The sequence below is a fragment of the Pocillopora verrucosa genome, chromosome 1, assembly GCF_036669915.1.
Source record: "Pocillopora verrucosa isolate sample1 chromosome 1, ASM3666991v2, whole genome shotgun sequence".
NCBI lineage: Eukaryota > Metazoa > Cnidaria > Anthozoa > Scleractinia > Pocilloporidae > Pocillopora > Pocillopora verrucosa.
Window position 1 is genome coordinate 18,747,298 of NC_089312.1, and position 27,572 is coordinate 18,774,869.

Genomic DNA, 27,572 nt, shown 5'->3' on the forward strand with positions numbered 1-27,572 from the left:
TATTGAAAGCCAAAATGTTCTTGCTCGGGATATTTTGACCTAGGCCAAATCCCACAATGATCCAAACAAAGACATACATCTCTGATATTCATACAGACAACAAAGAGGGTCTATTTAGGTGAACTACTTCAGTTCATTGTAATCTAAAGTTTAACAAAAAATGATCCCTCAGAAAGTAAGTGAGACGCGATAATTCCCTTATTCCTGTATACTCAGTTTAGATAATCTGCACGTCGTCAAAATGTTTTACTTTGTTTAGTTCACGCGGAACATAGGATATGGCTTTCAGACTCTGGGATATTGCCAACAGAGTCCAACACTTAATTACTTGCTGACGTTGACAGTATGAAAGAGGCTTGTCATCTGAACAAAGCGCTTTTATCCTTTATCAGGGAGGAAAAAATTCCAGACAAAGGCTTCTTAAGCACACTTGCACGCACACGCATTCCAGCGTCAGTTGCGCTTGCGCAATGACATCGATATTGCAGTTAAAAGCAGACACATTCGACAGGAGTATATCATTTACGAGCAAAACGAGTCGCAAACTTCGTTTAACATAATCATGAGCTCCAAACCTTACCGTGTTGGTCAATGGATTCCTTCTGACCAGAAAGTTCTTGACAAATGGTTAGACAACTTGATCACAGAAGTCAAAAGTAAATCCAAAGATAATTTAGCGTTATTGATGGCTGTTCATCCACCGGCTAAAGATGAAGAGACAGCTAGAGGTGGAAATCAGCTAGCAGTTGCTCACGGTACAGAGGAAGACCTCAGTCTCCATCCACCGGTTCAAGAATTATTGAAAGCTATCATCTCTGACCCCGAGATAAACATGTTTTTCCAGATGTTCTAGCAACAGTACAAGAATCCAGATGGTCCGAAAGGGACGGGGATCCCTTCCTGGCAACTGATGATTATTTCAATCAACCACATCACGACCACAGCTCCAGAATACAACAAAACCAGTTTGGTTGGCTTCCCCATCAACGTAATCCTAAACCGGCCGATGGCCACGAATGCTGGATTTGCTGCTTTCCTCAACAACAAAGTCAACTCGTTCAAAAGTATTCTCAACTATTGGGGAAAGTTTCTTTCCAGTTCTGCCTCTTGTTACGTGTTGACTGATCATCCTCGTCGTGGTTGGTTTGGTGGAGATGCAATGCAAGCGATGCCAAACTTCATCCAAGAGTTCCAATGCAAGCCTAACGAAAAACATTATGGTTTTACATCATGAGATGATTTCTTCACCAGAGAGTTTCGTGATGGCATTCGTCCAGTAGCATCTCCGGACGACGATTCCATTGTTGTGAATGCTTGTGAGTAGGCGCCATATCAAATCTCTGAAGCCGTGAAAAAGAGGGACTTCTTCTGGATAAAGCACCAACAGTACTCGTTGGACTTCATCCTAAACATGAATGACCTTGCCAAGCAATTTCATGGTAGAACCGTCTACCAAGCCTTCCTAAGTGCCACCAGTTATCACCGATGGCACAGTCCTGTGTCAGGCACTATTCACAAGACAGAACTCGTGGATGGTTCTTATTATTCTGCGACCCACAACATCCAGGATGACCCTGCATCGTCCAATATGTCACAAGGATACCTAGCCCAAGTAGCTGCCGGAGGTATTATCTACATTCAAGCTGACAATCCCGACCTTGGCTTGATGTGCTTCGTGTCAATTGGTATGTCCGAGGTGTCCTCCAACGAAATCACCGTTAAAGAAAAGGATAAAGTGAAGAAAGGTGACCAGCTCGGCATGTTTCACTTTGGTGGGTCCACGCATCTACTGATATTCCGCCCTGAAGTAAATGTCCTGTTTGATACGAGAGGTCAAATGCCAGGTCTGAATACCGAAAATAATCCAGTTAAGTCGAAAATTGTGACAAATAGCAGACAAATAGAAGCGATGAGGATTTTGATAAACATTGCCCTTAAGTGCGCTTTAGATGCTAATACTCTAATCTCATAGGAGACACTGGAGTTTAAATAGGTTTGAGGATGCAAAAAGAAATTTTCTTTCACTTATGGTTATAGATTTTCTGTCTGGAACAAGATCAAATTGTTAGAGATAGTTCAGATGGTGTCACTTAGTACCTTAGCCATGGACAATTTAGAAAAAATCAAGAGACTTGAGATGAAATCAATTTGTAGTGTGGACTCACTGCCGTTAGAGTGGGAGTGACTTTTCAACGGATACTCTTAAGAACTGCTTCTAACCTTACTCCATTCTTAGTTCCATTTGCCAAGTTCACTGTTGATGTATTTAATGAGCTATAGCTAGCGGCAGCTGTGCGTCTACAATAAACAAATTTTCCAAGGTAGAAAAAAATTAATCTATCACAGTTGTGTATTTGTGCATTTGGCAGTCTTGACGCCACCGCATGACAGAGTTTCGGAGGAGTCAACAGTTATGGCACCTTGTTAAGAACGCCAACGGATTATATTGAAAAGTTGAACCTTGTAAATAATTTAAATCAAAGCGGAGCTAAACAAATCCCCTTTTACATTTTCACCAGTTGGTTAGGGTGGCCATGGGTGGCATTTTAAGCAAATAAATGCGCCGCGGAAATTATTCTCCCTCACGTCAAACAGTGTGCATCATGTTTCTACTCCTCGAACAAACTGAAAATTGAAAGTAAAAAGATCTCTGCAAGCATACTCTTTTGTTCAACTTTGCTATGAAAATAAACCCTAGATTAAAAAAATGAAGGTAAAAAAATTGAGATGGTTTAATCAATGCCTTTAGGGAGAGGCACATTGAATATGTAAAACCAACATCAAAGCGGCCGGTACATAAAGTTGCTCCTTTCTTTTTAACATAAATTAACTAAAAGACTTGTGTTAAAAGTGAAAGCGTAAAATTCTATATTTAGAGAAAAATTCAACATGGCAAATTAAAAGCAAAGTACCTTTTAAATAGTCGGGGAAAAGCTAGCAAATTTGTATTCCCTGCTGCTCTTTACTGAAAATTTTTTTTTAATAGTTTTGCATGAAATTAAAGGAGAACACTCTGCACTTGATTCTTAATGCCTTACATTTCATGTCCGGTTGTCATTTTCTTTCCGTCTTCATAGGAACCGTGTCTCTCTTTTAAATTGGCTTCATGTCAAAGTAATAGAATACATATCCTAAAGTACCGGTTGCGCTCCTTCCTCAAGAAAAAATCATGATTTGAAAAAAAACGAAAAAATTTTGTTTTATAATAGAAAAAAGTGTGTTACTCTTTCTAGAGCTTCATGTATTTTCTTTGTAACTGCGTGGCTATAAATAGACATGTTAATTTGTCATCCATTATTTTACTGTCAAACTTTCGCGGACGAAAAATTTTTAAATTATAGATGGCCGAAGGAAATTGTATTTCATTAACAAAAAGGTGATATAACTGCAGCGTCGTGAAATCTCTTCACTAAGCTGAAGAGTAATTCTTGACTCTTACGCTTCATGAGAAAAAAAATGGTAACTAGACTAATAAAGAACTACAGATAAACACATATACCTCCATTATACACAGTCCATTGTTAGAGGAATCTCTTAAAGCAGATCTCTAAACTTTGGTCTCGAGGGCTATACTATTACCAATTTCAAACTCGCACCGGCCAAAACGACCGCATCAAATGTGCTATAACTTTATCGGATGGGGAATAAATCAGTCGTTGAAACTTAACTTATAGCCAACTGTCAGACTTTCCATCTTCTAATTTACTGCTTCAATGATTCCTTCATTCATAATTCAAATTGACAGTATGAAAGAGGCCTGTCATCTGGACAAAGCGCTTTTATCCTTTAGGAGATAGGAAAAATTTCCAGACAAAGGCTTCTCAAGCGCAGTTCCACACACACGCCTTCCAAGTTTTGTTTTTAACCATCTCGTTAAGTTTTGCTAAATCATTTCTAAAACTCAAAAAACGCCTCTTATCCATTTCAAATCTTCTTCCAACTAACCTTGTTACGACGTGTGGGAAAGAAGTTTACGAGAATTGATGAGTTCAGCAAGTTCCTGTTTGTCTAATGACGTAAATCCGTAGAAAGTGTTTCCGAGAGTTCTTGTGTCATGGATATCCAAGAATTCTTTTGTTATGTATATAAGATAATTACAATTTTGTCATTAATAGCAAAGTAGATGGCGTGTTCGAGAACATTTTAACATAATTGTCTCGAACAGCCATCTATTATACTTTTACCCTGTTTGTTGCTTTTATCTAAATACATGCAGGTCTCAATGCTGATTGAGCTTTACGGTTGATTCCTGACCTAGGCTAAGAAATATTTTTGACCAATTAACTGCTCGGAGGATACCTCCAAATTTCCATCAGTTCGTACAGTCTAAGCAAAATTAGGGACCTTTGGCAATTAGGACGGCAACGCCAAGGAGAAAATGAAAGCATATTTTTCAGTTGGAATTTCGCGAATGACTGGATCTGTTTATAATCTCCTACGGCGCCACAAGTTAACCTCAGCATAATGTTAAGAGCAGCATTGAGTTCCAAATTGAAACTTAAATAATCTGCCGTCGGGGTTTCCTTTCTCGGACCACGCGAATTTTGATGATTTCACGTTATTTTGCAAAGGATGGCTAAGCTATTGTTCTGCTCATTAGATCTGTTGCTTTTCCATGTCCTCGTTGCTGTCGCAATCGTGGTTTGCTAAAGGTATTTATTGACGTTTTGTTTGAACTGTTGGGTTTTCAGAAACAAAAAGGCTTTGATATACTTGCGTAGGCGCATGTAATATCTTATACTTGTCTAAACTGACAATGATTGACGATGCTTGGAATGAAATAACCTTATCAGGTGCGCTAAGAACCAAGCTTTTATTCTTCGTGTGAAGGCGTTGTTTGGATTGTGATGTTGTCAGCAGGAAGGTTTAAAAAGAATATTTCAATATTTCACCACAGTGATTATCAATCTAACCTAATGTAGTAAAACTAAAGTCAGTTAAATAAACATCATTAACAGACACTCATCTTTGTTAGACAAACAGACAACAAAGAGTGTCTATTTCGGTGAACAACTTCAGTTCATTGTAATCTAAAGTCACGCAAAAATGACCCCTCAGAAAGTGAGTAAAACACGGTTGTTCCCTTATTCTTGTATACTCCGATAAGATAGTCTGCATGTAAAGGTCTCCAAAATGTTTTACTTTGTTTAGTTCATGCGGAATATAGGATATACCTTTCACACTCCGGCATATTGCCGAAGGGGGCCAACCCTCAACAACCTGTTGATGGTCACGGTATGAAAGATGCCTGTCATCTGAACAAAGCTCTTTTATCCTTTATTAGGCAGGAACAATTTCCAGACAAAGGATTCTCAAGCAGAGTTGCACGCACACGCATTCCAGTGTCAGTTGCGCTTGCGCAATCAAATCGATATTGCAGTTAAAAGCAGACACATTCAACAGGTGTATACCATTTACGAGCCGCAAACTACATGCAACATAATCATGAGCTCCAAACCTTATCGTGTAGGTCAATGGATTCCTTCTGACCAGAAAGTTCTTGACAAATGGTTAGCCAACCTGATCACAGAAGTCAAAAGCAAATCCAAAGATAAGTTAGCGTTATTGATGGCTCTTCATCCACCGGCTGAAGATGAAGAGACAGCTAGAGGCGAAAATCAGCTAACAGTTGCTGACGGTACAGAGGAAGACCTCGATCTCCATCCGCCTGTTCAAAAATTATTAAAAGCTATCACCTCCGACCCCGAGATAAACATGTTCTTCCATCAGATGTTCTGGCAACAGTACAAGAATCCAGATAGTTCGAAAGGGACAAGGATCCCTTGCTGGCAACTGATGATTATTTTAATCGACTACATCATGACAACAGCTCCAGAGTACAACGAAACTGGTTTGGTTGGCTTCCCCATCAATGCAATCCTGAATTGGCCGATGGCTACGACTGCTGGATTTGCTGCTTTCCTCAACAACAAAGTCAACAGGTTGTTCAAAAAAATTCTCAACCATTGGGGAAAGTTTCTTTCCAGTTCTACCTCTTGTTACGTGTTGAATGAAGAGCCTCGTCATGGCTGGTTTGGTGAACACGCAATGCAAGCAATGCCAAACTTCGACAAAGAGTTCAAATGCAAGCCTTATGAAAAACATCACGGTTTTACTTCATGGGATGATTTCTTCACCAGAGAGTTTCGTGATGGCATTCGTCCAGTAGCATCTCCGGACGACGATTCCATTGTTGCGAATGCTTGTGAATCGGCGCCATACCAAATCTCTGTTGCCGTGAAAAACAGGGACGTCTTCTGGATAAAGCACCAACGGTACTCAATGGACTTCATCCTGAACATGAGTGACCTTGCCAAGCGATTTCATGGTGGAACCGTCTACCAAGCCTTCCTAAGTGCCACCAGTTATCACCGATGGCACAGTCCTGTGTCGGGCACCATTTACAAGACAGAACTCGTGGATGGTTCCTATTATTCTGCAACCCACAACATCCAGGATGACCCTGCATCGCCCAACATGTCACAAGGATACCTAGCCCAAGTAGCTGCCAGAGGTATTATCTACATTCAAGCTGACAATCCCGATATTGGCTTGATGTGCTTCGTATCAATCGGTATGTCAGAGGTGTCCTCCAACGAAATCACCGTTAAAGAAAAGGATAGAGTGAAGAAAGGTGACCAGCTCGGCATGTTTCACTTTGGTGGGTCCACGCATCTACTGATATTTCGCCCTGAAGTTAATATCGAGTTCGATACGAGAGGTCAAACGCCAGGTCTAGATACCGATAATATTCCGGTTAAATCGAAAATTGCGACCGTACATCCAGCAATTTAAACAATTTAAGTAAGGGTTTTGATAAACAGCTTGAGTTTGTCAGAGTTCGGTGTGAACAGGATAATTTTCTTTCTTTCCTCTTAGAAGACGTCTTTTGCTTATAAAGAAATTGATTTTTTTTTCATTTTCACCTCGTCAGTTGTTATGAACTTCTAAATTTAGAAGTCATTGGCAACTACTAAAATTAGGAATGTTCTGGCTTAGTGTTTGTGAATTGTTAAGGCCTTTTAGATTATTTTGCAATCCTTATGCGAGTCTTGTGAGTCTTGATTTGTTAATTGCTGCAAGACCACACATTTATTTTTACCATTTGAGTAGTTGGTTCTCGATAGTTGTAATAGGCCAGTTGTACGATAATTGTCATCGCTAGCCGTGTTTGAGCTTGTCTTTGCTTAGAGTCCTCAGCGGGAAATTTTGTTCAAGGTTTCAGCTATCAAAGTTAGGAAGTTTTTTCTGGCAGATCTTTTTTATGCCTCGAGCATGTCTAATAATTGATAGTGTATTTTCAAACCGAAGTATTTAGACAATTATTCTAACATTTGCGATGGGATTTTTATTGATAGTTACTAACCAAAAGTTTCTTAACTCACATTTGGAGTGAAAGTTTACAGAAAGTGCGATAGTAGAAAATTTAATCCTTAATGTGCACATTACTAGTTAGTTGATTTCTGATATGTAGAAATAAAGCACTGCAAGCGTGTTAAGGGCTTAGATGTTTTGCTTCCAATTGTTCTTGTTAAAACATCACATTCCACACAACACCTCAGCTGGAGAACAAATTCTAGCCTCGAGCGAACCTATTTGGTCCATTTTTAATAACACGATTGTCAATTGTGTGCTAACCCAACCGTTTAAACACTAGGCCAAAATTAATGAGATTGGCTTGAATAAGTAATGTAAGATTTTAAAGAGGACTATTGACGCCAAAATGTTCTTCCTCTGGATAATTTGTCTTAGGCCAAATCCCACAATGATCCAAACAAATACGCACATCTCTGATATTCAAACAGACAACAAAGAGCGTCTATTTCGGTAAACCATTTCAGTTCATTGAAAAAATGACCCCTCAGTCAGAAAGTAAGTGAAACGTGGTAATTCCCTTATTCCTGTATACTCCGATAAGATAATCTGCATGTAGACGTCTCCAAAATGTTTTACTTTTTTTAGGTTCACGCAGAATATAGGATATGCCTTTCACACTCCGGCATATTGCCAACGGAGGCCAATCCTCAACAACCTGTTGATGTTAACAGTTTGAAAGAGGCCTTTCATCTGGACAAAGCGCTTTTATCCTTTATCAGGCAGAGACTATTCCAGACAAAGGCTTCTAAAGCACAGTTCCACACACACACATTCCAAGTTTTGCTTTTAACCATCTCCTAAAGTTTTACTAAATCATTTCTAAAACTCAAAAAACGCTTCTGAGAAAGAAGTTTACGAGTCATCTGGACAAAGCGCCTTTATCCTTTATCAAGCAGGAAGATACAGTTAATTCCTGTCATCTAAACAAAACGCTTTTATCCTTTATCAAGCACACACATTTAAGCGACATTTGCGCTTGCACGATAAAATCGATATGACAGTTAAAAGCAGACCATTCAAAAGGAGTATATAATTTACTAGCAAAACAAGCCGCGAACTACATGTAACATAATCATAAGCTCCAAACCTTACCGTGTTGGTCAATGGATTCCTTCTGACCACAAATTTCTTGACAAATGATTAGCCAATGATCATAGAAGTCCTTGCTTGGAGCCCTCAACGGGAAATTTTGCTCAAGGTTTTAGCCATCGAAGTTTGGAAGTTTTTCAAGCAAATCCTTTGGTGCCACGAGCATGTTTGATAATTGATGGTGTATTTCCAAACCGAAGCATTTAAACTGAACTCCCCTTTATCTGGCGGCTATTGTCGTTGCTTGGCCCAATCCTTGTCTTTTCTGCGCATTCGACAAGATGAGAAACCTTAGAGAGTAATCTTAACGTACCTGAACGTGATTAACAATAGTGCACCAATATTTGTTTCGAAGGAATTTATAGGCTTACACGGGGATAAGGTTTTCCAACACCTGTAGGGAGACTGAAGTAGTCGCTTAGTCACCACCGAAAAAAAATCAGCCAGCCAACGGAAAATTTCAAGCTACTGAAGGGAAGGAAAGATCAACCGGAAAGACAGACAGACAGACACGGGAAATAAAGACAGAGGGCCTGATGGAGAGGCGAAGGGATAGACTGGCTTAAGGACGGCAGAACGGACGGACGGATTGAGGGATGAAGCCGTGGATAGGTGGATTAACATACAGATGATTGAATAAATGGGCAGACAAAAAAGATATATGGACTTTTTCGCAGGTAAACGAACTACTAAGATATGGTATTACGATTGAGTACCTAGCTGGCGGTAACTTGGTCGCAAAATTTTTCAGCTGGAAATCTATAACCCTTGAATTCCGAGATCTCATTAGTTATTCTCCTTACTTTCTGCTATCCAATTTTTATGATGTCTATTTGGAAAATTTGGTAATGGAACAACTAAATATCCACTAATTGATATTTTTGTTTATTCCCATCACTTCTAGGCTTGATATTGTCTTGATATTTAGCCTGCGTTGCTGGTGGTCTACGGTTTTGGGGGTGGATAGAAAAACCGCAGACCACCAGCAACGCAGGCTATTTGTTATTGTGAGGAAAAATTTTTCTCTTGATTACTCATGGGAGGTAAAGGGCTGGACAAAATTAAGAAAATTCAGCCTTACAAAATTACAGCGACCTAAATCAGTGAAAGTCACAGGAGATTAGTTTGTTGCAACATCCAGGAGCTGAAGATAACGCACGACTTGAATGTGCTTTAAAATGTTCTGGTAACTTAAAGAAAGATACCATCACCATCCAGGGGGGGAGGGGAGGGTGAAGGTGTAGCTACCATTTACGCGCCACAAGGTAAATTATTATGTGCTTTGCGCGCGTATAACTTTCCCCGCCCCTTCTTTCTCGTGTGAGTTTAACCCTTTTACTCCCACGATCTCATTAGTAATTCTCTTTACTGTCCGCCAATGATTCTCATTATGTTACTTTGGAGAATTTGGTACTGGATCAATTAGTAATCCCATATTTGAAATTTTTCTTTATTCTCACTACCTGTCTGCATGATATTGTATAGATATAGTAAGGAGATGTTCTCCCCTGGTCACTCACGGGAGTTAAAGGATTAAAAGCGTTGTTTTCTCTCAGTTTTAAGGCTTTATAACCGACATGTCCCTTTCGATTGATTTTCGTGACATTAGCTTCATGGACCTTTGAACAAAAGTTATTTTGATGTTAGATTTAAATAGATATAGTATTACGATTGAGTACTTGGCTGGCTGTAGCTTGGTCACAAAATTCTTCAACTGAAAATCTAAAACCCTTGAACTCCAAGATCTTATTAGTTATTCTCCTTACTTTCTGTTATACAATTTTTATGATGTCTATTTGGAGAATTTGGTAATGAAGCAACTTAATATCCCCTAATTGATATTTTTGTTTATTCCCATCACTTCTGGGTTGGATATTGTCTTAATATTTAGCCAGCGTTGCTGGTGGTGTGCGGTTTTGGGGGCGGAGAGAAAAACCGTAGACCACCAGCAACGCAAGCTACTTGATATTGTGAGGAAAAATTTCTCTGTTGGTCACTCGATTGATTTTCGTGACATTAGCCTTATGGACCTTTGAACAAAAGTTATTTGGATGTAAGATTTAAATGTTATGGAAACAGTGCAACAAAGTAGTTGATAAGATGGTCGCATTCTATACTTGTGGACATTGGATGCAGTTAACTTGTTTAGTAATCGATTTGTTGTAGAAAAGCGAGTCTATCCTAAGTTAATGCATAAAGGGGGTAAGTTTCTAAAGAAACTGTGGTGCTGCTTCGGTGGGAGAGTATAGCAGGGTGATTTAGGATTATCAACTAAGTTGATAACGTAAATTAGCCACCTTAAAGAGTTCAAAAGCGTTTAAACTCTTTACGGTGGCCAATTTACGCCATCAAGTCAGCTGATAATGCTAAATTACTAAGTTAATGTAGGCTAATTGTTGGAAGCTAATTGTGACCCTTTCGGAATTTTTCCAACTTGTGGAAAAAATGATTTGTCTTTATCAACGATGGTTTGAGTTTACGACATTAACGCTTAATCTGCGTAATAGTTGAGAAGGGGTACTCCAATAAATAAGTTATAGAGGTATATGGTGCCCCCAAATATGTGGTTTTTAAGCCGTTCTGGTCTAAAGACAGGTCGGTGTAGATTTTTATCATTTTGGTTTAAAATTGGGTATGGTTTTCAAGAGAACCACACAAGGATATAAAAGTAGCTGATTTTTCAACAAACACGATTCAAAGTGAAAGACAAGTATGAAAAATATATTTTTATCCGAAATAGGGTCTGGGTGGATAATCCCTGCCAAACATCCCGAGGTGGATCCCCCTCCCTACCCGGGGTGGCGTCGTGACAACCTTTTCTTTAAAAGGTAAACAAGAGTACCTCTTGTTGCAGCGTTTAGATCACCCCTGATGAATGCACTAGACAGGAGTGTCGAAACGTTGGGTCTATGAATTGTAACTTCTTCGGTTACATTCATTAAATCTGTAAACCAGAGTAGCAACAAACCATGTCAAATTCTCCTTGTCTGCACCTAAGGAAATGTATAGAGGGCAGTATGGAGAACATGAATACTGATCTTAGGCTGTAAAGGGTTAACGAGCAACAGTCTATCTCTTGTTTATACCTTACAATTGCATATTCCACTCGATTCAGCAGTGAAATCGTTAATTTACGGATCCAATTTTTGTTTCAATTCTCGCCTACAGATTAATCATAAAAAAGGTTCATTTTACTTCATTTGTCAGCGTAAACATTCAGTTCCACCCGTAATGAGTGGTGGGACTGCGGAAACAGCAATTTGCCTGAGATTTGTATTAACCGGTTACTGATTTGTCATGGAAGTAATGTAACTGGTTTGGATGATTGTTGTTAACAAGGGAAGCCTTTATGATTTCTTATTGGCAATTGCTCATGCTTGTAGCCAGTCATCGCCAGTAGGGGTGTGAGTGTGGTTAAAAAGTGGTATTTTATCATGTCGTTGGTCACAAAATCAGCGATGACCGCAACGTTGACTCCGAATGGAAGCTAACACTTTCAAGAATAGTTACGTTTTTTCTTTTTTTGCGGGGGTATTTTAAATTGACATCCCTCGCGTGTAATTGATGATTTATGTCCTCGTCATCGGGACTGATGTTTAGTCAACTTCAACTTGGGGATCTGGCAAGTTTATTTGCGTAATCACAGACGAAATGTCAATACATATATGAAGCTTTAAGAGCGCTCAGTCGAGCTTAGATTTAGTTCAAAACAGTCTATTTCACTTAGCTTTCCGTTTAATCAGAGGAAAAAGAACTCTGAGTGCTGTTAATACGAGTCGAACCAATTAGTACTTCGGACACTCTCAGTACCGCTGAGCTATAAGTGGCAGGCTAAGCCGTTCTCCAAGTCTGCCTATGTCATTCACTAAATAACATCATCTTTCACTTAAAAGTCACTTGGACAAAAATGTATCATCTTTATTCGCTGAACTTCTTCCTTTAGCTTTGGTAGTCAGGGATTGATTGTTTGATTGAAAGCATTAACCCTTTAACTCACGTAAGTGACCAAGACAGAATTTCTCCTCACAAGAGCAATACAATATCAATCAGACAGGTGATGAGAACAAATGAAAAACATAAGTTTGAGGATTTTCCATTTGATCCAGTACCAAATTCTCAGAACTAGCATCATATATAAGAATTATATGGCAGACAGTAAGGAGATTACTGGGCATTAAAGGGTTAAGTAGGTCGCTATTCACTTGTTTGTTGGATTCTTGTGAAGGTGTTTGGGTTATTGTTCTGTCACTAATATTTAATCTTCTAAGTTTGGTTGTCCAACATGTCCACTCCTGTCCACCGGAGGTGAAGATATAAGAGTGTTCTTTAGAGTTTTAGTCAGTGAGAATCAAAGACTGAGCGAGTTCGAGTGATAAGAATAAAGGGGGTAAGTTTTAAAGAAAGTATATTGCTGAGCCGCTACATGGGGGTACCACAAGATAATTAATTTTAGATTTGTCAATACTGCACGTTAGTTACCCTTAAGCTGACGTTTTTAACGTGAGCTCTTCGTCAGAGCGAATATAGGAATAATAAGTTGTGTGTGGTTTACATGCAGAAAGAGTCAGATGACCAGAGTCACCCAGAATAAGTTTTAGTGTCAATCAGAGTCGATCGCTCAATCACAATCCGAGCAGCTAAAGGTCTTAAAGAGAAGAGTGCAGTGAAGTTAATGGAAGTGGAATTGTAACAGAGAACAGTCACTAGAGAAGACTGAAAAGACAGGCCGAGAGTCCCTGGTGCATTGTTCTTTGGCAAAGTGTGGTACTGCAGCTAGTTTCCCCGTCATTACTGGGATACTTGTGATAGCCCAGTCATAAAATGCCTTTGTTTTTTTGTCGTCTTTTTTTTTTCCTCCGCCACAAAATGGAAAAATTGCGCAATGGTACCCAGTGCTCATTGGGCCCTCAACACCATGACAACTAACTGTGATCCAATGAGGTGTTCACATGCTGACACGCGTGTTATCTTGATGATGATTGACGTTGTCATGCACGGACAGGGCTGGGTCACATGACGAGTACGAGATTCTTGCTTATTAAACTCTTTTGTCAATCGATTTGTATTTCAACCTGTTTGGATTACGATCACCTGGAACATTATTGCGCAAACGCCCAAAATACCTACAGACGCATACACAAGTCGTATTGTTCGCGGCCAGTCCACACTAAAAGATGTTATTGAGCGGTAATTTTAGAACGGATTGGGTAGCGAATGCTTGAAAGCCATGAAAGCCTTGGATGCCTTCTATGCCTTGTATGCCAATGTCTTAGTTGAAAAACGTACACTTGTTGTAAAAAGCAAAATCTGAAATCTGAAACCCAACTGCATATACTCTATGCAACCTATTGAACAACACTACTACCGTGAGACTGAAGAACAAAACTCTAATAGATGCAAACTGCTTGTGAAGAAAGACGCCATGTGGGATTCACTTGATGCCGGGGAAAGTAGCTACGATAACAGTGCGAGTGGTATTAATTTCACGATCAGAAAGGTGAATCTTATGTTTGTTTTCATTGTAGTTGTATGGATATTCTTTTTTAATAAATACATGATCCAAAACCCCGGTTTTTTGTGTTTTTTGTGTTTTATGTTATTATGTTAAGTATTGTTTACGCAATTATAGGCGGCCCAAGCTCACGCCTCGAGAAAAAGCCAATGATTAATTCATGAACGCGTCACGCATTGTGTGACTCGGTGTTAAGTTACAAGAGGAACCGATGAAAATTTGAACACGTTACAAGGGAACGAAATATGGTCGATTTACAACGATAAACATTTCGAAATATGAACATTTTTCTCGTAAAATCAATAGAGCTTACTCATACCCTGTGTATCCGTTGTAGTTTCTGACGATTTCTGCCGTTTTAAGCTTGCTTTACCATTACTGTTATTCACGTCATCTACTTTTATTACGTTGGTAAAATCGGTACAGACATCACACCAACCAACTCGCGCACAAAGTAAGAAGACTATATTGAAGGCTTGAAATTACATTATGATCGGTTTTCATCAAGAAATGGGCCAGGAATATTCCACAATAGTGCAAATAATCGTGAAGGCTGATCGCGAAAAAGCGATTGCGAGACGCTCGGTAAGCTGTAAGATGACATGTTATTTTATACCAGACGTAAAAACTCGTCAGATTCTCAGTCTGCGTTTTGTACCCTATCTGCAGTCTGCAGTCTATATTTTGTATCCGGTCTGCAGTCTATATTTTGTATCCGGTCTGCATTCTATATTTTGTATCCGGTCTGCAGTCTATATTTTGTATCCGGTCTGCAGTCTATATTTTGTATCCGGTCTGCAGTCTATATTTTGTATCCGGTCTGCAGTCTATATTTTGTATCCGGTCTGCTGTCTATATTTTTTGTATCCGGTCTGCAGTCTGCTGTCCGCATTTTGTATTAACAGGTATCCGTGGCACCAATACAGTTTATTTTTGGTTACATTTATTCGCACAACACACATAATCTACCACAAAATACCTGTGTGTGAGGTAATTAGACATTTTCGTTCTTTTCCGCGTTAATACTCTTCTTTCCTTATGTAAGAATGTAGACTACTTACAATGTTTCAAGTAATCCACCCACCCTACAAAAAATAACTCTTGCATGCATGGCATGCCTGTGTTTTGAAATAGGTGTATGCCCTTGGCCAGACTTGAGCTCACTATTTCAGTATACTAGTCCGACACCCGTAGTATCACTACACTTGATTCCAAGGATCCAGTACCATCCAGTTATCCCAGTTACCCTGCTCACAGGGTCTAGTTGCATCTCAAATTCCCTTGATAACCATAGCTTAATTTGAAAAAAGTTGCAGTCATGATAGAAAGTCTCAGAGACCAAATTTTGGTCCGTACATTTATGAAACCTTTTCCAATGAAACTATTTTCAGGGCCTAAAGGTAAATACTTGCTAACAATGTTAGACAAGCTTCCCTGCCCGCCATTACGAGACTTAAAGGTAAAGGAGTTAAGAAAACAAAGCATGTTGTGATTATGTATCATTTCCGAGGGCTCCCTCAGAAAATTTTCGTCATTTATTTTATTTTTCTTAAACGACTCTTTTAAAGAATTTTGTTTAAAAATTATATCAAAAAGTTCTATCACGCTTTCAAAAAGTTCAAAATACACCTAGTTGGCCGTTGTCCCTCCTCCCCGTAAAACAATGCAAAATAATGCAACTTCGCCAACTTCGCACGCCATAACGCGATGCAATCCCCCTTTTAAATTTTGTGTGTCAGCAGCTCATCCTTTTATCTTTTTGAAAATATGAATATCTTGTTATTTTGTTACGTTTGAGTCTGCTTGGTAACCCGTTGAAATAATGTATTTTACGTTTGTTTCGCAGAGCTAAAATAAACGTCAACTTTAATGGCCTATAAAAAGGTATGCCATGTATATTACAAATCATGATATACATTACCTCAAAGCTTTATCCGTGTGGTTTCATTCCTTTAATTTTTTATCGTGGCCCGCCATAGGAAGCGCGTCAAGGTTAAACACAGTTGGGGGTTGTTGTGACAAAAATGCAATGCGAACTGCTAAGCAGCCATCACGGCCTATTTAAAGGCCTATAAAAAGGTCTAGTATAAATATTTACAAATCATAATATACATCATCTTAAAGCTTTATCCTTGTAGTTTGATACAACAAATTTTCTTTTTTCAAATAGGACTCGCCTAAAGCACGCTACATTTATCATAACGGATGCTGAACAATACAAAACAAGACGATCTAAAATTTTGTTAGCCCGGCTTTTTAGAAGGAAATAAGTACCGCAATTCCATTCCGTGACTATCATAGATATAAATCTGTTGGACGCGACACGAGATTATTATATCAATACTGGTCGGCTCTCTATTGAAGCTCATTATGGTTCCTATAGATATTAAGCTCTTGACCTTTTTTGTTACTTTCATCTAAATACGTGCAGGTCTCGATGCCGATTGAGCTGTAGGTTTGATTCCTGACTTGGGCTCAGAAATATTCTGACTAATTAATAGCTCGGAGGATACCTCCAAATTTCAATCAGTTCGTCCAGTCTACGCAATATTTTCGTGCTGTTTTAACTGTTGGGTTTGCAGAAACAAAAAGGCTGTGATATGCTAATGTCTAAACTGACATTGACTGACGATGCTTGGACTGAAGATAATCTTATCAGGTGCGCTAAGAAACTAAGCTTTTTCTTCTTATGAAGGCGTTGTTTGGAATGTGATGTTGTTGGAGGCAACGTTTGCAAAGGATATTTCGATATCTCACCGCTTTGATTCTCCATCAACCCTAATGTGGTAAAGCAGGAGTTAAACAAGCGTCAAAAACGGTACAGTTTCAAGAATTGGAATAAGTCTACTCATTCTAATATTTGATAGAACTCTCATTTACATTGCGTTTAGGTAGGAATTAATCGTATCTTATCGTCCCAATTAATATAATTTGAATGTGATCTTTAAATCAGGTTGACATTTATGTTATGGTCCATGGACTACTGAGGAACATTGAAAGCCAAATGTTCTTCCTCAGGATAATTTGTCTTAGGCCAAATCCCACAATGATCCAAACAAAGACACACTTTCCTGATATTCAAACAGACAACAAAGACCGTCCATTTCGGTGAATCACTTGAACCATGGCAATCTGAAGTCACCAAAAAATAACCCCTCAGAAAGTAAGCGTAGCACGGCAATTTCCTTATTCCTGTATACTCCGATAAGATAATCTGCACGTTGACGTATCCAAACTGTTTTCCTTTGTTTAGTTCACGCGGAACCTAGGATGAGGCTTTCACACTGGGATATTGCCAACAGAGGCCGACCCTCAATAACCTGTTAATTGTCACGGTATGAAAGAGGCCTGTCATCTGAACAAGGCGCTTTCATCCTTTATCAGGCAGGAAAAATTTCCTGACAAGGGCTTCTCAAGCGCAGTTGCACGCACACTCATTCCAGTGTCAGTCGCGCTTGCGCGATGAAATCTATATTGCAGTTAAAAACAGACACATTCAACAGAAGTATATCATGATTATTTACGAGCAAAACGAGCCACACACTTCGTGCAACATAATCATGAGCTTGAAACCTTACCGTGTTGGTCAATGGATTCCTTCTGACCAGAAAGTTCTTGACAAATGGTTAGACAACTTGATCACAGAAGTCAACAGTAAATCCAAAGATAAGTTGGCGTCATTGATGGCTCTTCATCCGCCGGCTGAAGATGAAGAGACGGCTAGAGGTGGAAATCAGCTAGCAGTTGCTCACGGTACAGAGGAAGACCTCGGTCTCCATCCACCGGTTCAAAAATTATTAACAGCTATCATCTCCGACCCCGAGATCAACATGTTTTTCCATCAGATGTTCACGCAACAGTACAAGATTCCAGATAGTTCGGAAGGGACGAGGATCCCTTACTGGCAACATATGATTATTTTAATCAACCAAATCATGACAACAGCTCCAGAGTACAACGAAACTGGTTTGGTTGGCTTCCCCATTAATGTAATCCTGAACTGGCCGATGGCCACGACTGCTGGATTTGCTGCTTTCCTCAACGACAAAGTCAACAAGTTGTTCAAAAGTATTCTCAACCATTGGGGAAAGTTTCTTTCCAGTCCTGCCTCTTGTTACGTGTTGACTGATGATCCTCGTCATGGTTGGTTTGGTGAAGACGCAATGCAAGCAATGCCAGACTTCGACAAAGATTTCAAATGCAAGCCTAATAAAAAACATCATGGTTTTACATCATGGGATGATTTCTTCACCAGAGAGTTTCGTGATAACCGTCGTCCAGTAGCATCTCCGGACGACGATTCCATTGTTGCGAATGCTTGTGAGTCGGCGCCATATCAAATCTCTGAAGCCGTGAAAAAGAGGGACTCCTTCTGGATAAAGCACCAACGATACTCAGTGGACTTCATCCTAAACATGAGTGACCTTGCCAAGCAATTTTATGGTGGAACCGTCTACCAAGCGTTCCTAAGTGCCACTAGTTATCACCGATGGCACAGTCCTGTGTCGGGCACTATTTACAAGACAGAACTCATAGATGGTTCTTATTATTCTGCGACCCACAACATCCAGGATGACCCTGCATCGCCCAACATGTCACAAGGATACCTAGCCCAAGTAGCTGCCAGAGGTATTATCTACATTCAAGCTGACAATCCCGACATTGGCTTGATGTGCTTCGTATCAATCGGTATGTCAGAAGTGTCCTCCAACGAAATCACCGTTAAAGAAAAGGATAAAGTGAAGAAAGGTGACCAGCTCGGCATGTTTCACTATGGTGGGTCCACGCATTTACTGATATTTCGCCCTGGAGTAGATATCAAGTTCGATACGAGAGGTCAAACGCCAGGTCTGGATACCAAAAATATTCCAGTTAAGTCGAAAATTGCGACCGTACGTTCAGCAACACGTAGGTCCAGTAGCATCTCCGGACGACGATTCCATTTTTGCGGATGCTTTTGTACCATTTGAGTAATTGGTTCTCGACAGTTGTACGATAATTGTCATCGCTAGCCATGTTTGAGCTTGTCTTTGTTTAGAGTCCTCGGCGGGAAATTTTGTTCAAGGTTTCAGCTATCAAAGTTAGGAAGTTTTTTCTGGCAGATCTTTTTTATACCTCGAGCATGTCTAATAATTGATAGTGTATTTTCAAACCGAAGTATTTAGACAATTATTCTAACATTTGCGATGGGATTTTTATTGATAGTTACTAACCAAAAGTTTCTTAACTCACATTTGGAGTGAAAGTTTACAGAAAGTGCGATAGTAGAAAATTTAATCCTTAATGTGCACATTACTAGTTAGTTGATTTCTGATATGTAGAAATAAAGCACTGCAAGCGTGTTAAGGGCTTAGATGTTTTGCTTCCAATTGTTCTTGTTCTTGTTAAAACATCACATTCCACACAACACCTCAGCTGGAGAACAAATTCTAGCCTCGAGCGAACCTATTTGGTCCATTTTTAGTAACACGATTGTCAATTGTGTGCTAGCCCAACCGTTTAAACACTGGGCCAAAATTAATGAGATTGGCTTGAATAAGTGATGTAAGATTTTAAAGAGGACTATTGACGCCAAAATGTTCTTCCTCTGGATAATTTGTCTTAGGCCAAATCCCACAATGATCCAAACAAAGACACACTTTCCTGATATTCAAACAGACAACAAAGAGCGTCTATTTCGGTAAACCATTTCAGTTCATTGAAAAAATGACCCCCCAGTCAGAAAGTAAGTGAAACGCGGTAATTCCCTTATTCCTGTATACTCCGATAAGATAATCTGCATGTAGACGTCTCCAAAATGTTTTACTTTTTTTAGGTTCACGCAGAATATAGGATATGCCTTTCACACTCCGGCATATTGCCAACGGAGGCCAATCCTCAACAACCTGTTGATGTTAACAGTTTGAAAGAGGCCTTTCATCTGGACAAAGCGCTTTTATCCTTTATCAGGCAGAGAATATTCCAGACAAAGGCTTCTAAAGCACAGTTCCACGCACACACATTCCAAGTTTTGCTTTTAACCATCTCCTAAAGTTTTACTAAATCATTTCTAAAACTCAAAAAACGCTTCTGAGAAAGAAGTTTACGAGTCATCTGGACAAAGCGCCTTTATCCTTTATCAAGCAGGAAGATACAATTAATTCCTGTCATCTAAACAAAACGCTTTTATCCTTTATCATGCACACACATTTAAGCGTCATTTGCGCTTGCGCGATAAAATCGATATGACAGTTAAAAGCAGACCATTCAAAAGGAGTATATAATTTACTAGCAAAACAAGCCGCGAACTACATGTAACATAATCATAAGCTCCAAACCTTACCGTGTTGGTCAATGGATTCCTTCTGACCACAAATTTCTTGACAAATGATTAGCCAACTTGATCATAGAAGTCCTTGCTTGGAGCCCTCAACGGGAAATTTTGCTCGAGGTTTTAGCCATCGAAGTTTGGAAGTTTTTCAAGCAAATCCTTTGGTGCCACGAGCATGTTTGATAATTGATGCTGTATTTCTAAACCGAAGCATTTAAATTGAAGTCCCCTTTATCTGGCGGCTATTGTCGTTGCTTGGCCCAATCCTTGTCTTTTCTGCGCATTCGACAAGATGAGAAACCTTAGAGAGTAATCTTAACGTACCTGAACGTGATTAACAATAGTGCACCAATACTTGTTTCGAAGGAATTTATAGGCTTACACGGGGATAAGGTTTTCCAACACCTGTAGGGAGACTGAAGTAGTCGCTTAGTCACCACCGAAAAAAATCAGCCAGCCAACGGAAAATTTCAAGCTACTGAAGGGAAGGAAAGATCAACCGGAAAGACAGACAGACAGACACGGGAAATAAAGACAGAGGGCCTGATGGAGAGGCGAAGGGATAGACTGGCTTAAGGACTGCAGAACGGACGGATGGATTGAGGGATGAAGCCGTGGATAGGTGGATTAACATACAGATGATTGAATAAATGGGCAGACAAAAAAGATACATGGACTTTTTCGCAGGTAAAAGAACTACTAAGATATGGTATTACGATTGAGTACCTAGCTGGCGGTAACTTGGTCGCAAAATTTTTCAGCTGGAAATCTATAACCCTTGAATTCCGAGATCTCATTAGTTATTCTCCTTACTTTCTGCTATCCAATTTTTATGATGTCTATTTGGAAAATTTGGTAATGGAACAACTAAATATCCCCTAATTGATATTTTTGTTTATTCCCATCTCTTCTAGGCTTGATATCGTCTTGATATTTAGCCTGCGTTGCTGGTGGTCTACGGTTTTGGGGGTGGATAGAAAAACCGCAGACCACCAGCAACGCAGGCTATTTGTTATTGTGAGGAAACATTTTTCTATTGGTTACTCATGGGAGGTAAAGGGCTGGACAAAATTAAGAAAATTCAGCCTTACAAAATTACAGCGACCTAAATCAGTGAAAGTCACAGGAGATTAGTTTGTTGCAATATCCAGGAGCTGAAGATAACGCACGACTTGAATGTGCTTTAAAATGTTCTGGGAACTTAAAGAAAGATACCATCACCATCCAGGGGGGGAGGGGAGGGTGAAGGTGTAGCTACCATTTACGCGCCACAAGGTAAATTATTATGTGCTTTGCGCGCGTATAACTTTCCTCGCCCCTTCTTTCTCATGTGAGTTTAACCCTTTTACTCCCACGATCTCATTAGTAATTCTCTTTACTGTCTGCCAATGATTCTCGTTATATTTCTTTGGAGAATTTGGTACTGGATCAATTAGTAATCCCATATTTGAAATTTTTCTCTATTCTCACTACCTGTCTGCATGATATTGTATAGATATAGTAAGGAGATGTTCTCCCCTGGTCACTCACGGGAGTTAAAGGATTAAAAGCGTTGTTTTCTCTCAGTTTTAAGGCTTTATGACCGACATGTCCCTTTCGATTGATTTTCGTGACATTAGCTTCATGGACCTTTGAACAAAAGTTATTTTGATGTTAGATTTAAATTTTTTGGAAATTGTGAAACAAAGTAGTTGATAAGATGGTCGCATTCTATACTTGTGGACATTGGATGCAGTTAACTTGTTTATTAATCGATTTGTTGTAGAAAGGCGAGTCTATCCTAAACTAATGCATAAAGGGGGTAAGTTTCTAAAGAAACTGTGGTGCTGCGTCGGTGGGAGAGTATGATAGGGTGGTTTAGTACTATCAATTGAGTTGATAACGTAAATTAGCCGCCTTAAAGACTTCAAAAGCGTTTAAACTCTTTACAGTGGACAATTTACGCAATCAAGTCAGCTGATAATACTTAATTACTAAGTTAATGTAGGCTAATTGTTGGAAGCTAATTGTGACCCTTTCGAAATTTGCTAACTTGTGGAAAAAATGATTTGTCTTTATCAACGATGGTTTGACTTTACGACATTAACACTTAATCTGCGTAATAGTTGAGAAGGAGTACTGGTAATAAATAAGTTATAGAGGTATATGGTGCCCCCAAATATAGGGCTTTTAAGCCGTTCTGGTACAAAGACAGGTCGGTGTACATTTTTACCATTTTGGTTTAAAATTAGGTAACTATGTTTTTCAAGAAAACCACGCAAGGGTATAAACGTAGCTGATTTTTCAACATTAATCAAAGTGAATCACAAGTATGAAAAAGATATTTTTCTTTTGTTTCCTTTGGGTGATTTTCGTAACTTCTTAACTTCGGCATTGATACAAGCCTTTTCAAATTCTTCTACAACATAGAGTAAAAGGATTCTCAAACCAAGCAAAATTTGTCTGGTGGGGATATTAGAGGCCAGGTACAAAACTAATTATTGAAATAGCACTTTTTTTTTTATCTGAAATAGGGTCTGGGTGGATAATCCCTGCCAAACATCCCGAGGCGGATCCCCCTCCCTATCCAAGGGATAGCATAGCATGGCTATTTCAAAACGCCCCCAATGGAAACTTAGTTCGCGCATGTCAGATTGACATTTTCAATTTGAAACCGCTGAAAATGTACGCTTAACGGCTCAATCATGATCAGCATCGGCGTACAGGAAAAATTTTGTTTGGGGGGGGGGGCTGAACTTAGTTTGCCCGAATGCAACTTGATGGTTACAGATGCACAAGATGATTCTTTCATGATATCAAGTTTTCTTCGCCATACCTTGAGAGCACGGGCGTTCAAAATAGTGCAAGTATTTTCGGTAAATCGAGATCAACATTTCTACGATACCAAACCAAGAAGTGAGAGATAAAGCGTACCCATTTGAGCTCTAAAAGAAGTATGAAGAACGATTACTTCGACACCCAATTATGTCAATAATCCTTTGCATATCATTCTGCATTGTCTTGTTCGCATACTTTCTTTCAATGTTAACAAAGGCGATACTGGTAAGTCTGTCTTGTCCCATTGTGGATCTTAAAAATGTCTTGATGCGGCGAAGGGCGCTGAAAGACCTTTCAGCAGAACGCTAGGTTGCAGGAATTGTGGCCAGGATGGAGGCAACTTTATATAGAACGGGTAAAATGTCATGGAGACCATTTTGATGCATGGTCTTTACCATCACAGCTGCGTTTTTTCTCTGGCATGGGTACCCGCAGTCGTAGTTTTCAAAGATTGACTTCTCACTTGATAGCATTTCACCATCCACGCCATAGAAATTTGATACAGTTCGGATGTTGTTGATGCTTGGAGAATGGCTGAATACGATTTCGCCCAATGCGCACAAAACCTCTTGGTCATTGCCCTCAAACCTTGATTGAAGTTCACTGACGACTTTGTCAATACTTGTGTAATAAACTGTGATACGAAAGTGGTCTTTTGCCGTCTGTTGTGAGTTGTCGTTCGCTGCAGCAGGTGTCTCGCCACTGAGGCCCTGAAGTCGGCGTGATGGTCTGGTTCGAGGTATCTTGGCTTCTCTGAAGGTAAATTTCGTACCCTCGATTCCTATTCTGATTTTTTGCGCCATAACATCAGCATGTGACCACATCTGGGTAAAGCTCTCTTCATTGCGACAATTGTTCAGTGTCTTAACGACAGTATCAGCAGTGTTCTTGGTGGTGATGACATCCATCTGTTCTCCCTGTAGATATCTACTCAAATTATCAGTGTTGGATAAGATGAGCTTCAAAACCATCAAGCCATAAACTCAAAGTCACAAATTGAGTGGAGAAGCGAATTACTTTCGTTGTAGGTCTTGGGATCGCGATCCTTTGATAAAGTGACCAGGGCTTCCATTATCCTCGGCACTTGCTCTAGCACGGCCCTCACCGCCGCCCAGCGACAGGACCATCTAGTGGTACTAAAAGATTTTTGTTAAGGATATCGAACAAAAGAACAGCCTTTTTTTTTTAATTAGATTCAATTGTCAATTACTTTGTGTGCCTAGTTACGATCGTAGTTACAATGTTTATCTTTTCCCTATTGGTTTGTAATCGGATCTTTTAGCGTCACCACGCGCATATAAAAGCTAAGTTAGCGTCCCTATAAGCGAGAGTTTCGCAAGATTTCGCCTTGAACAGCAGTACTTTCGTTCTTTCGTTCCAAACCTTTGGCACAAGCGGGACCGATATGTAAGTGATTTTGTTAGTTTTATTTCAATATGTTTAAGTTTAGTTTTTCACCTTGGGCGATAGCGCACATATGTACTGTGTTGTACAACAGTACAACTAATTATCTTGAAATCAAAGGAGTATTTTGAAATAACTAGACGCTCACACAGTAACGCCCACATTTTAGTCTTTGGGCTGTTAATCAGCCGCAAATGGTCATCGTGTAGCCGATCTTTGAATCTCGAGCAGTTTTAATTTAGCCTTTTATGATTTGTTTATGTTAATTCACGTTAATTGTTGTTATTTTAATCGCGTTATCGACATAGGCACGTAAAGCGTTTCTTTCATGCCTTTCGCACCAATTCAAGTAGATTCATGCATTCGTTATAATATTATTGTAATTTCAGTTTACGATCGTGATCGTGATCGTGATCTAAATAAACACCGTTGATAGTCATCTTGGTTTTCGTGGTTTCACTACGACCGGTAAAATAGTCCCCACATCAGCGACACTTAGAAAACACGCATAGCGACACCCCTCGAAGTTTCCTCTTTCGTCGCAAGCGTCACAATTTTAATTTAAGCGCAACATCCTCTTCACAAACTTTAATGCCCTTGAATAACGCATGGCGCTTGGTACTCCCGTGTAAGAAATTGTAAAGACTCTGGATAGTACCGAGGGCATTACGGAGAGTTTCAATTTCAGTCATGGTGTCCTGAAGAGCCAAATTTAAAATATGACCATAACAATTTACATATATTCCGAGAGGTGAACATTCCTTCATACACGTAGCAATGCCCTTGCGAATCCCACTCATGTTCGCAGCGCCATCAAAGCATACGGCAATAATGTTTTCCAACCTTAAATCCATCTTATTTATGGCTGTTTTTCCGAGCTCGTACAGAATTTCCCCCTCCGTAGAAGCAGCGGCAAAGAAACCAACGAAATTTTCTTTTGTCTCACCATTGATAACGTACCTGAGGCACAAGGATACCTCTTCGGTTCTACTGATGTCTGAAGTTTCATCCATGATGATTCCAAAGTAACCACTCTTCCCAACTTCTGCCGTGATTCTCTCAAGCACAAGGTCTGACACTATTGCAAGTAGCTCATTTTGGATGGTGGGTGATGTCCACTGAGCATGCAACTGGAGCTGCGCCTGGAATTTTGACTGCAGCCATGGCAAGTCTTTGCATCGTAAATGGAGTAATTCGAGAAAGTTCCTCTGTTTATATCTGACACTTCCCAGATATCGTTTCGATTTTCTTCATGGCCTCTAACAGTAATATTTTGCATAGCAGTGAAAATCAAGCACTCGATTATCACTTCTAAACATTTCCTCTTAAATTTGACCTGCTCTTTATGTGCATTGCTTAGTTGCTGCAGAACACTGCTATTCTTTCTTTCCATTGCTTTGAACTGCAGCCACTCAGTCATGTAACTTACATGATTCGCACTTTGGCTGTGTTTTGTTAACTTTGATGGCTTCTTCCAATTCTTGAAAACAAAAGATGCATCCTTTCCAAACTCTATGCCAGCAAAACATACACAAAAGTCTTTTTCGACATCGTAACTAAGCCATGGATACTTTTTACACCAGTCAGGCTGGAATCGTCTAGTGAAAGACTCACTGGTGAACTTGGTGCCCGAATATTCGGGTAAAACAGTTTGTTTCAGTACCATTTTCGTCAACGTAGGTGATGTAGAGGACTCTGGTTCTAGTTCAGCAATCCCTCCGAGATCTGATTGAATGCTTTTATCTATCGGGTTACTGGGCTCGCTAGGTTCCTGGACGTCTCTAATTGACGCATCAGGCTTAAGTGAATCTTGGTCGATTGATTCAGGATCTGGCTGGATATTTGCAACAGATTCGAATGTTGATGAAATAGTACGTTGTTCACTCTCTGGACTACATCCAACAAGCGGTGCCTCCTGTGTCTGACCTGGAGATTCGACTGCTGCACTGCTTTTAGAGATACCACTTAATTTCAGCTGTGACGATTCTACCACTGGCAGACATTTCACTATTCGGCCGCTGTGAACAAATTGGGAATGAGCTTCTACATAGTCGGAGTCGATTTCTTTCTCGCATTCTTCGCATTTCACACGGTATCGATATGATCTTTTACGAGACTTCGACAAAGACATACTTCAACCCACCAGATTACACGCACATGCACTTGAGAGCTGACATAAATTAGCATGGCCGTCAACTCATACGCAGTTCCAGTCCCAGCGCGGTCTTGATTATCACTCCCAGTCCCTCGGCAGAACTCAATGTTCTAACTCCGAGTAATAACAGCCATTCCGTGAAGTGGTACAGAGATCAGTTAGAAGATTAGGCGAGTTGCCGGATAAAAACAAATAAATCAAGATATTAAATAATAAAATATTTTTTACTGAGTCTTTGCCCGAACGGTACATCAGTTTTGCCCGAATAATACTAATTTTTTTCCGACAGGGGGGGCTGCAGCCCCCACAGCCCCCCCGCCCGCTGATGATGATCAGGGATAATAAACCTTACAATTATATGTTACCATTTGTGCTTTGAATAGGAGAAGAGAAGGTCATGGCGTACAGACGTGGTTCTTTCTAGTTCGCCCTTTCGCCTCCTAAAAGCCGACAAAAATGCAAGAAAATAGATCATATGATGTCAAATAAGAAGCGCAATCGACGAAGAAATAGAAGTGAAGTAAGTAGTGCGTCTTCCAGCGAAGAACGCTCTCCCACAGCGAAGAGACCTGCTTCAACAGAAAGCAACACCATGAGCTCTAACACCCCAGCAATCATGGCGGCGGTGGAAGAAGAACCCAGCATAAGCCAAATCTGGCAAGTTCTAATTAAGATACAAGCTGACGTTACGAAGATTTTAAGTGACAATCAGGAACTAAGAAAAGACGTTGAAAGTTTGAAGACCTCGATGCAATTTCATGCTACAGAAGTAGATGCACTCAAGACGCAAAATGGGAAACTAGTTCAATCAAACTGTGCTTTACAAAGTGAACTAAATGAGCTAGGAAGGAGAGCGCAGGCCCTCGAATATGAGCACGATGCTCTAGAGCAATACACGCGTAAATTTA

At 39.9% G+C, this 27,572-nt stretch overlaps 2 protein-coding genes and 1 pseudogene across 3 annotated transcripts; all 3 read left to right on the forward strand.

Annotated features, from left to right (window-relative positions):
* Positions 1 to 562: 562 nt before the first annotated feature.
* LOC131788818 (uncharacterized) lies at positions 563 to 1,972 on the forward strand (annotated as a pseudogene).
* Positions 1,973 to 4,529: 2,557 nt separating this feature from the next.
* On the forward strand, positions 4,530 to 7,508 carry LOC131788791 (uncharacterized). Its single transcript, XM_059105888.2, has 2 exons — positions 4,530 to 4,652; positions 5,285 to 7,508. The coding sequence occupies exons 1-2, from the start codon at positions 4,616 to 4,618 to the stop codon at positions 6,793 to 6,795; spliced, it is 1,548 nt and encodes a 515-aa protein (XP_058961871.2). The 5' UTR covers positions 4,530 to 4,615; the 3' UTR covers positions 6,796 to 7,508.
* An 8,921-nt stretch (positions 7,509 to 16,429) lies between these two features.
* LOC136278098 (uncharacterized) lies at positions 16,430 to 19,333 on the forward strand. Of its 2 annotated transcripts, none has more exons than XM_066161357.1 (2): positions 16,430 to 16,637; positions 17,232 to 19,333. In XM_066161357.1, exon 2 carries the CDS (start codon positions 17,491 to 17,493, stop codon positions 18,946 to 18,948), a length of 1,458 nt encoding a protein of 485 aa, XP_066017454.1. In that variant the 5' UTR covers positions 16,430 to 16,637; positions 17,232 to 17,490; the 3' UTR covers positions 18,949 to 19,333. The 2 variants fall into 2 exon arrangements, with proteins under 2 accessions (XP_066017454.1, XP_066017460.1); XM_066161363.1 differs by lacking the exon at positions 16,430 to 16,637 and adding an exon at positions 16,697 to 16,796.
* Positions 19,334 to 27,572: the final 8,239 nt, after the last annotated feature.